This window comes from Eublepharis macularius, chromosome 1 (genome assembly GCF_028583425.1).
Source record: "Eublepharis macularius isolate TG4126 chromosome 1, MPM_Emac_v1.0, whole genome shotgun sequence".
Taxonomy (NCBI): Eukaryota; Metazoa; Chordata; class Lepidosauria; order Squamata; family Eublepharidae; genus Eublepharis; species Eublepharis macularius.
The window spans coordinates 137780903-137792144 of NC_072790.1; the positions used below are offsets into that span (position 1 = coordinate 137780903).

An 11242-nucleotide genomic window follows, 5' to 3' on the forward strand; every position below is an offset into this window, starting at 1 on the left:
ATTCTGAGCAGATAGTTTTCAAGCAAGCAATCTCTGCTGGTACTACTTTGTAAGTATATACAGTTAAAGAGAAATTCTTAATTTCATGAACGCCATTGACATAGAAATGGATTTAGATTCTGTAGCACAAAAGTCAGATGAGGCTTATGAACAAAGGGTTTGGGATTATGCTTCTGCTGAAATTATTAGACTCTTTTTCGTTGTAAGTTTGTATGTTTTAATTGTTTGTAACAACAACTTGGTAGATATGCTTGTTCAGGACATTTATGTATTAGCTAAAAATCTGATTCAAATCAATGACTGAAATTCTTTTGAATTAAAATAAGTCCAGATTTATAGAGCTGGCACAGAGACTTGTACAGAAAGGTAGGATATTAATATTAATATCCTAAATAAAAAATAAAACAAACACTAACTTAAAAATATTCAATACAAGCAATATGTTTTGCTCCTGTCCACAAAGAAAAAGTACTTATAACCTGGCTAACAATCTGTCAAGAAAATGAGATGCAATAGCTTGTGAAACAATTTTTTGAAAATTCTTTCTCTGTTGAAGTATACAGAAATTTCTTTTATGTTATCTATTATTTACTGTAGAACAGAAACAGTTTATATATCCTTAAAAAAAACTTTTCACTGAAAATCAAACTTCCTAAAAACTCCCAGTTGAATGCAAGATAGCAATGGGAACAAAAATGAAGACAGCCATTATATAACTCGAGTCCTCACTTAATATTTTCACAGTGGGAAAACACCCACACAGACCAAACAGCAAAATTCAACTTTTAAAAAGCTTTTGGAATGTTCAACAAGACCAACAAAACACAATCACTTGGGGACACACATATCATCAGATGAATATTGCTAAGCAACCATTGCAGCTTTTCTGAACATTTCCCAGATATTCCTCAAAAGTGACCATTTATTCCAACAAAGCAGCCACAATATACATCCAAAACAGCATACATATTAATTAAAATGTAGGGGGAAAGCACAGTTTCTTCTGTTACAAAAAAAACAAGGCCATGCACAGTCCAGAATAACCAAAGTGGAACCTGGAGCCAGTTTGGTGTAGTGGTTAGGAGCGTAGGACTCTAATCTGGAGAACAGAGTTTGATTCCCCACTCCTCCATCTGAAGTCAGCTGGGTGACCTTGGGCTAGTCACAGCTCTCTGGATCTCTCTTAGCCCCACCCACCTCACAGGATGTTTTGTTGTGGGGATAACAACATGCTTTGCTATTTGCTCTTAGTGAGCATTAAGTTGTCCTGAAGGGCGGTATATAAATCAAATGTTATTATCACCTGAGAGAGAACTAGGGTTGACAGCCTTCACGTGGCGGCTGGAGATCTCCTGGAATTACAACTGATCTCCAGGTGACAGAGATCAGTTCCCCTGGAGAAAATGGCAGCTTTGGAGAGTAGACTCTATGGCATTATACCATTCTGAGGCCTCTCCCCTCCCCAAACCCCACCCCTCCAGGCTCCACCCCCCAAATCTCCAGGAATTTCCCAGCCTGCACCTGGCAACCCTAGAGAGAACTGGCCTTAAGATACATGAATAAAATAGTTGTGAGAATTATTTCCCTCCCAATTAGGGTTCCCAGGTCCCTATACCCTCCTGGTGGGAGGTGGGGTGCCTGAGACTTACTGGCTGGAGTTTCCCCATGTACTTCTGGAGAGGTGTGACAATGTTGCTTTCAGGGAGTGATGTCATCACACCAGCCACAAGCATGCTCCCATGCTTCATGCAGGATAGGAGCATGCCCACGACTAGTGCAATGACATCACTTTAGGAAGTGACATCATTGCACACCAATGGGAGCATGCCCGGTGTGCACTTTCCCAGGTTGTCTCCCAGTGGCAAGCGATTGCCAAGGAGTTTGCTACTTCTCACCGACTGTGATCGGTAAGCAGGCAAATCCCCATTAGATTGCCTACCACCAGTACAAGATTACATGATTAGCTTAATCTATGGCCACAATCCACTGATTTAAATTTAACATCTAAATTGTGACTAAGATGTTGAAGTTCAGCCACTGTTTGTTGCCTTCAACTTCTTGAAAGTTAGATAATATGTGGTGGAGTTGGCAGCACACAACAAAAATTTTCAACAGGAAATGTTTGTGACTGATCATGCCTTCCTTAGAAAATATTGTTGCTGGACGGCTGTCTTAATTATTGTGATTGGGCCTGTCACCAGTCAATTCAGTCATCAGAGACTTAAAGAACAGTAATATTCCTTCCAGCTTTTGGTATGTAAGTAGTAGTGCAAATTTAGGCAGAATTATTCCAGATTAGGGTTGCCAACTGCCTGAGTCCCTTTAATAGAAATTTAATATGCTGTTATTTATCAGGTTATGTATAATCCTCCATGCTATGGAAAGCTTCAGTTGCCCATTTCCACACATTAAAGGGACAATTCATTTTTCACTAGGTCTATTGTAAACCCTGCTCCTGATAAAGCCCGCTAAATTCTGCAGCTTGGTTTATAATTGCTCTGTAGGGGGCTTTGCAAGCAAACATGTATAGAAATGACTGTACAGGGTAAACCGTGGAATTGTCGTGCCGACAGGAGACAACAGCTGATGATAATAGGGGAAGAAAACCCGGTTACTTCTGGATTAGAAGAGAGGGCGAAGAAAAGTATAATTTTTAGTCTTTCATTTCTTGGTTGAACCCAAGAGCATTTGTGTGTTTTAAAAGGCAACGAAATCTAATGGTGCTCAGCCTGTATTAGCCACTTCGTTCAGGACTAAAGACTAAAGACGTCCCTTTCAGTGCTGTCTTATAATGACTAGGAATTATTAGGAATCCTGTCAGCGTCTCATGGATCTCGCTGCAGGATCAAGGGAGCGTGTGCGTGTTTTCCCAGCGTTTCCCTCATGACCACGTAGATAAAGTTTATGACATTCAACGACCACTACCAGAAAATGTCCGTCCGTATCTTTCCGTGATACATTCGGCACAATGTACAAGCTTACTCTCCCACCCCCTTTTTCTTCCGTCAAGACGGGATAACGAAGGATGCCACATCCGGGTCTCACTCACCTATCATAGCCAACGGAAGACGGGGGGCATGTGCACATACCCCATCCGCACCCGCAGCTCAAATCCGAGGCCGGCAAGACTTCAAGACGAGTCCTACACAGACGGGCCAAGTCTTACCGCGATGCATGTAGGGAAATGTAGTTCGCAATTTCCGCGTTCGCTTACCTTCCTCCACTGTTTTTGATGAATAAACCGTACATATCATGTGACCAGGATAAAATTGTTCCCTCTGCGACGGCGACTGTATGTTGGATATACAATAATTAATACAAAACAGCAAGCAACGCTGGCCGGTTACTACATTGCTTGAGCTTCCCCAGTAATCTGGGTGGGGGTTGTATGAGGTAAAACTCTCCTGTCTCTTGAGTATGGCAGAGGGTCAGGTTTTCTCATCCTGATTAGTGCTGCGTGTCTTATCGTTGATGGTGGAAAGCGCCACCAAGTCGCAGCCGATTTATGACGACCTCTCAAGGGGGTTTCAAGGCAAAAGACGCCTCCAGACCTGCATGGTGCTCCAAGCAGCATGAAAAGAGGGGGGGGGGACTGCCTGCCTATTAAACTATTTCCTGTCAAAGAGATGCAGGAGCAGGGAAGAATTCAACTATGAAGTTAAATTCTGACTGAACAGTTTTAAATTTTAAGCAGCCCTGTCCGACTGGGGGAAAGACGGAACAGGATCGTTATGCTTTTTGGAAGGGATGTACTAAAACGAATGACAGGATTGCCCATTGGAAATAATGGGAGAGGCATGAATGCCCATAGGAAATAATGGAAAACTGGAATGCCCATTGACTTGCATGGGCTCCATTGAAACACATTAGAGCAAAAAAAGAGGTGCAAAGAAAACGTAGAATGGATTTTGAAGGAAAGTGTCTGGGCTCAGATAACCTGTTCTGGGACTGGATTGACAGGCCCCATGTTGGAATGACGGCCCCTGGGTGTGCCAGAAGGGCTCTGGGACTGGAATGACAGGCCCCTGACTGGAATAACGGCCCCTGGGTGTGCAAGAAGGGCTCTGGGACTGGAATGACAGGCCCCAGACTGGAATGACGGCCCCTGGGTGTGCCAGAAGGGCTCGGGGACTGGAATGACAGGCCCCTGACTGGAATGACGGGCCCTGGGTGTGCCAGAAGGGCTCGGGGACTGGAATAACAGGCCACTGACTGGAATGACGACCCCTGGGTGTGCCAGAAGGGCTCTGGGACTGGAACGACAGGCTCTGTGCTGGAATGACGGTCCCTGGGTGTGACAGAAGGGCTCAGGGACTGGAATGACAGGCCCCTGACAGGAATGACGGGCCCTGGGTGTGCCAGAAGGGCTCGGGGACTGGAATGACAGGCCCCTGACTGGAATGACAACCCCTGGGTGGGCCAGAAGGGCTCTGGGACTGGAATGACAGGCCCCTGACTGGAATGACGACCCCTGGGTGTGACAGATGGGCTCTGGGACTGGAATGACAGGCTCTATGCTGGAATGACGGACCCTGGGTGTGACAGAAGGGCTCTGGGACTGGAATGACAGGCCCCATGCTGGAATGACGGCCTCTGGGGGTGCCGGAAGGGCTCTGCGACGGGAATGACAGGCCCCTGACTGGAATGACGACCCCTGGGTGTGACAGATGGGCTCTGGGACTGGAATGACAGGCTCTGTGCTGGAATGATGGGCCCTGGGTGTGACAGAAGGGCTCGGGGACTGGAATAACAGGCCCCATGCTGGAATGACGGCCTCTGGGGGTGCCGGAAGGGCTCTGGGACTGGAATGACAGGCCCTTGACTGGAATGACGGGCCCTGGGTGTGACAGAAGGGCTTGGGGACTGGAATGACAGGCCCCTGACTGGAATGGCGGGCCCTGGGTGTGACAGAAGGGCTCAGGGACTGGAATGACAGGCCCCATGCTGGAATGACGGCCTCTGGGGGTGCCAGAAGGGCTCTGGGACTGGAATGACAGGCCCCTGACTGGAATGATGGTCCCTGGGTGTGACAGAAGGGCTTGGGGACTGGAATGACAGGCCCCATGCTGGAATGACGGCCCCTGGGTGTGCCAGAAGGGCTCTGGGACTGGAATGACAGGCCCCATGCTGGAATGACGGCCTCTGGGGGTGCCGGAAGGGCTCTGGGACTGAAATGACAGGCCCCTGACTGGAATGACGACCCCTGGGTGTGACAGATGGGTTCTGGGACTGGAATGACAGGCTCTATGCTGGAATGACGGGCCCTGGGTGTGACAGAAGGGCTCGGGGACTGGAATAACAGGCCCCATGCTGGAATGACGGCCTCTGGGGGTGCCGGAAGGGCTCTGGGACTGGAATGACAGGCCCCATGCTGGAATGACGACCCCTGGGTGTGAGAGATGGGCTCTGGGACTGGAATGGCAGGCTCTATGCTGGAATGACGGGCCCTGGGTGTGACAGAAGGGCTCGGGGACTGGAATAACAGGCCCCATGCTGGAATGACGGCCTCTGGGGGTGCCGGAAGGGCTCTGGGACTGGAATGACAGGCCCCTGTCTGGAATGACGGGCCCTGGGTGTGACAGAAGGGCTCGGGGACTGGAATGACAGGCCCCTGACTGGAATGACGGGCCCTGGGTGTGACAGAAGGGCTTGGGGACTGGATTGACAGGCCCCATGGTGGAATGACGGCCTCTGGGTGTTCCAGAAGGGCTCTGGGACTGGAATGACAGGCCCCTGACTGGAATAAAGGCCCCTGGGTGTGCCAGAAGGGCTCGGGGACTGGAATGACGGCCCCTGGATGTGCCAGAAGGGCTCGGGGACTGGAATGACAGGCCCCTGACTGGAATGACAGGCCCTGGGTGTGCCAGAAGGGCTCGGGGACTGGAATGACAGGCCCCTGACTGGAATTAAGGCCCCTGGGTGTGCCAGAAGGGCGCTGAGACTGGAATGACAGGCCCCAGACTTGAATGACGACACCTGGGTGTGCCAGAAGGGCTTGGGGACTGGATTGACAGGCCCCATGCTGGAATGACGGCCCCTGGGTGTGCCAGAAGGGCTCTGGGACTGGAATGACAGGCCCCTGACTTGAATGAAGGGCCCTGGGTGTGCCAGAAGGGCTCTGGGACTGGAATGACAGGTCCCTGACTGGAATGAAGGCCCCTGGGTGTGCCAGAAGGGCTTGGGGACTGGATTGACAGGCCCCATGCTGGAATGACGGCCCCTGGGTGTGCCAGAAGGGCTCTGGGACTGGAATGACAGGCCCCTGACTGGAATGAAGGGCCCTGGGTGTGCCAGAAGGGCTCGGGGACTGGAATGACAGACCCCTGCCTGGAATGACGGCCCCTGGGTGTGCCAGAAGGGCTCGGGGACTGGAATGACAGCCCCCTGCCTGGAATGACGGGCCCTGGGTGTGCCAGAAGGGCTCGGGGACTGGAATGACAGGCCCCTGCCTGGAATGACGGCCCCTGGGTGTGCCAGAAGGGCTCGGGGACTGGAATGACAGGCCCCTGCCTGGAATGACGGCCCCTGGGTGGGCCAGAAGGGCTCTGGGACTGGAATGACAGGCCCCTGACTGGAATGACGGGCCCTGGGTGGGCCAGAAGGGCTCTGGGACTGGAATGACAGGCCCCTGACTGGAATGACGGGCCCTGGGTGTGACAGAAGGGCTCTGGTACTGGAATAACAGGCCCCTGACTGGAATGACGGCTTGTGGGTGCGATAAATTATGTCTTGGCTCCTTGCTAATGCTATTTCTTTAAACTTGAAAATATTTGCCGTATGGTACTCTATCGTATCAGGACAAGCTTTACTGTATAAACTCAACATTACCTCCACTGACCTATCAAAATCTGCACAAAAAGTTAACTCATTCAGCCCCTACTCCTCATAAAGGAACTAATTCCAGTAAGAAACAACTGAGCAACAAAATGGAAAGCATTCCAGAGTCAAGAAATTGTTTTTTTCCCCATTTCCTTGCAAGCCGTATAAGTGGGGAAGGGGGGAAACAATCCAAACTTAAAAAAAAAACAGTTTCATATGTCACTAGCAGTTTGTGCTACCCAGCAGTATTGAGGTTCGGGTGGGGGGGACATTTTCTCTTGCTCCCAATAAAGACAGGCCCTTGATTTTGCACTTTTGTTCAACAGGCCCAAATGAGTTCACTTTCCACAGGGTCTCTCAGTGGCTGTACATATATCATGTTTTTTGATTTAGCATTTGGTATGAAAATTGCTTTCTTATTAATTTGAGTTCAATAGTTTTTGTTATCAACATTATATTGCCTTTTCAATGGGTGGTGGGTAGGGGGTGAAGTTTTGTTATTTTATACTAGAAACAGAGCCCGTTGTGCAAATAAATACAATGGGCTCTAGAAAGCTGGGGCTGCGGAGGGCTGGTGGGAAGTTGTGGTTAGAAAGGGCTGGCAGGTGGGGGGCAAGGTGGGTCTGGGGAGAGGTGAGAAGCAGGAGGGGTCTGGGGAGGGATGGCAGGAACGGAGGCAATGGAGGTTTGGGGAGGTCTGAGAGTCAGTTGGGGTGTGGAGAGGAAAGGCAGGTAGGGAGGCAATGGGTGTTTGGGAAGGGGTCAGAGGCAGGTGGGGTGTGGAAAGGAAATGCATGGAGGGAGGCAATGGGTGTTTGGGAAGGGGTCAGAGGCAGGTGGGGGTGGGGAGAGTAATGGCAGTTAGGGAGGCAATGGGGTTTTGGGGAGGGCTGAGAGCCAGGTGGGGTGTGGAGGGGAAAGGCAGGTAGGTAGGCAATGGGGTTTTGGGAAGGGCTGAGAGCCAGGTGAGGCGTGGAGGGGAAAGGCAGGTAGGGAGGCAATGGGGTTTTCGGGAGGGGTCAGAGGCAGGTGGGGTGTGGAAAGGAAAGGCAGGGAGGGAGGCAATGGGGGTTTGGATCAGAGAGCGGAGTGCCGTGGCTCCAGAGGCCTTGCAGGGCGGTGGCACTCTGCTCACGCCGCCTTTCCCCGGGCCCAAGGAGAGTGGAGAACTGCTGCCCTGCGAGGCCCCAGGAACCGTGTGCACTGCTCTCCTCGAACCCGGGTCGAGACGCCGCAAGAGGAGCACCGCTGCCATTCTAGGCCCCGGGTCTTTGCAGAGTGGCGTGCCCGGCTCCAGCAGGGCTGATGGCAGTGGGTGCTTTGCCCTCGTCCTGTCCCTGCCGAAAGCAGCGCGGCGCGGTTCTGGCAGGGGTCAGAGGGCAGCAGGCTTCTCTCCTGCCACGGCTCCTCTGAGGCTTTCTGACACGCCGCCCTTGCTGCCCTTCCTGCGCCACCGCGGGAAGGGCTGAGAGGGGCACCGCTGTGGTGCAAGGGCTGAGCGGAGTGCTGCTGCTGTGCAAAGCCCCGGATCTTTGCAGAGTGGCACACCTGGCTCCGGCAGAGCTGACGCGGCAGCGAGCACTTCGCCCTCGCCCTGTCACCCCGTCCCTTCCAAAAGCGGTGCGGCTTGGCTCCAGCATGGATCAGAGGGTGGCGGGCTTCTCTCCCACCGTTGCTCCCCCAGGGCTTGCCGACGCGCCACCCTTCCTGTGCCGCTGCCACCGCCCTCCGAACGGGCTGCGAAACCTGCGGCATCAAGCGGCACCCTCCAGAAGCGGCCTGCCTGGTGCACTTACTGGTGCATCGGAAACCCGCTAAGGGGATTATAAAGTAGGACTAGCAACAAAGCCCATTGTGGGGGGGAAAAACCAACAGGCTCTAGAAAGGGCAGGGCAGGGGGGGCAGGCATTTCCTCTTCCGCCCTGTGCTGCGCCCCCTTCGCAGTCACGCGGTGCCCGCTCGGAGTTCAACACGGGGAGAATCTGCCTGTGGATTTGGAGCGACGCGCGTTCTCGGCCTGGGGCAGCGCAGGCAGCAAGAGCTTCGAAGTGGGCGGGACAGGGTAAAAGCCGGAACGAGTCGGAACAGGCCGGAAGGGGCACAAAAGAAATGCCAGTGCCACAAAAAAGAGGGGGATGTGTTAGAGACACTCCAGAGCAATATTTTAGAAATGAAAACTCTGGACTGGCACCCTTTAATTAACCCATTCCATGCCAAAAAGCTCCCGGAACAGCACAAAACAGCCCGGAACGGGCACTAAAGAAATGCCAGTGCCACAAAAAACAGTGGGATGTGTGTTAGAGACACTCCAGAACAATATTTTAGAAATAAAAACTCTGGACTGCCCCGCTTTTATTAACCCGTTCCATGCCAAAAAGGTCCCGGAACAGCACAAGACAGCCCGGAACGGGCACTAAAGAAAGGCCAGTGCCACAAAAAAGAGGGGGATGTGTTAGAGACACTCCAGAGCAATATTTTAGAAATGAAAACTCTGGACTGGCACCCTTTAATTAACCCATTCCATGCCAAAAAGCTCCCGGAACACCACAAAACAGCCCGGAACGGGCACTAAAGAAATGCCAGTGCCACAAAAAACAGTGGGATGTGTTAGAGCCATTCCAGAACAATATTTTAGAAATGAAAACTCTGGACTGGCACCCTTCAATTAACCCGTTCCATGCCAAAAAGCCCGGAACAGCACTAAACAGCCCGGAACGGGCACTAAAGAAAGGCCAGTGCCACAAAAAAGAGGGGGATGTGTTAGAGACACTCCAGAACAATATTTTAGAAATGAAAACTCTGGACTGCCCCTCTTTTATTAACCCGTTCCATGCCAAAAAGCTCTCGGAACAGCACAAAACAGCCCGGAACGGGCACTAAAGAAACGCCAGTGCCACAAAAAACAGTGGCATGTGTTAGAGACACTCCAGAACATCATCTTCAAGGCCTGTCCATCATCTTCAAGGCCTCCTGGAGGACTGGGGATGTGCCACAAGATTGGAGAAGAGCGAATGTTATCCCAATCTTTAAGAAAGGGAGGAAGGATGACCCAGGAAACTACAGGCCAGTCAGTCTGACTTCTGTTGCTGGGAAGATACTAGAACAGATTTTAAAGGGATCAATCTGTAAGCATCTGAAGGACCGCTCAGTGATCCGGGGAAGTCAGCATGGTTTTGTTCCTAACAGATCCTGCCAGACCAACCTGGTTTCCTTCTTTGATCGAGTGACCAGCTTGCTGGATCGGGGGAACTCTGTTGACGTGATTTATCTGGATTTCAGTAAAGCTTTTGATAAGGTCCCCCATGACATTCTGATGGGCAAACTGGATGACTGTGGAGTAGACTATAGGACAGTTCGGTGGATAGGGAACTGGTTGGAGGACCGCACTCAAAGAGTGGTGGTCAACGGCTTTTCATCAGATTGGAGGGAGGTGTCCAGTGGGGTGCCGCAGGGCTCGGTTTTGGGCCCGGTACTTTTCAATATTTTTATCAATGATCTGGATGAAGGAGTGGAAGGGCTGCTCATTAAATTTGCTGATGACACCAAAGTGGGAGGGGTAGCAAACACCCAAGAAGATAGAATTAAAATTCAACAAGACCTGAATACTCTGGAGAAGTGGGCAGCTGTGAATAGGATGCAATTCAACAAAGACAAGTGCACAGTATTACATATGGGCCACAAAAATGAGAAGCACAAATACTGGATGGGGGATACACTTCTGGGCAGTAGTATATGTGAAAGGGATCTTGGGGTAAGAGTGGACTGTAAACTGAATATGAGCAGTCAGTGTGATGCGGTGGCAAAAAAGGCTAATTCAATCCTGGGTTGTATCAAAGGGGCCATAGCATCGAAATCGCAGGAGGTCATAGCCCCTCTCTATACTGCCTTGGTCAGGCCACACCTGGAGTACTGTGTGCAGTTCTGGAGGCCTCACTTCAAAAAGGATGTGGACAAAATCGAGGGGGTGCAGAGGCGAGCGACGAGGATGATCAGGGGTCTGGAGACTGAGCCCTACGAGGAAAGGCTGAGGGCCTTGGGAATGTTTAGTTTGGAGAAAAGGAGGTTGAGGGGGGACATGATTGCTCTCTTTAAATATTTGAAAGGCTGTCATTTGGAGGAGGGCAGGGAGCTGTTCCAGTTGGCAGCAGAGGGTAGGACGCGAAGCAATGGGCTAAAACTACAAAGGTACCGACTGGATATTAGGAAAAAAATTTTCACTGTCAGAGTAGTTCAAAAGTGGAATCAGCTGCCTAGGAAGGTGGTGAGCTCCCCCTCACTGGCAGTTTTCAAGAAGAGGCTGGATGAATACTTGTCAGAGATGCTTTAGGCTGATCCTGCACTGGGCAGGGGGTTGGACTAGATGGTCTGTATGGCCCCTTCCAACTCTATGATTCTATGATTCTATGATTCTATGAGAAATGAA

At 51.0% G+C, this 11242-nt stretch overlaps 1 protein-coding gene across 3 annotated transcripts in view; it reads right to left on the bottom strand.

The window, feature by feature from the left end:
* The window catches only part of PRKN (parkin RBR E3 ubiquitin protein ligase), a 1286511-nt gene extending 1283353 nt beyond the window's left edge, over positions 1-3158 (bottom strand). Inside the window, exon 1 of one of the 3 annotated variants that reach the window (XM_054972198.1) lies at positions 3050-3158. In XM_054972198.1, coding sequence (XP_054828173.1) covers positions 3050-3056 — 7 coding nt within the window. In that variant the 5' untranslated portion in view covers positions 3057-3158. The remainder of the gene's footprint in view (positions 1-3049) is intronic. The other 2 variants (XM_054972190.1, XM_054972207.1) reach the window with 2 other exon arrangements.
* Positions 3159-11242: the final 8084 nt, after the last annotated feature.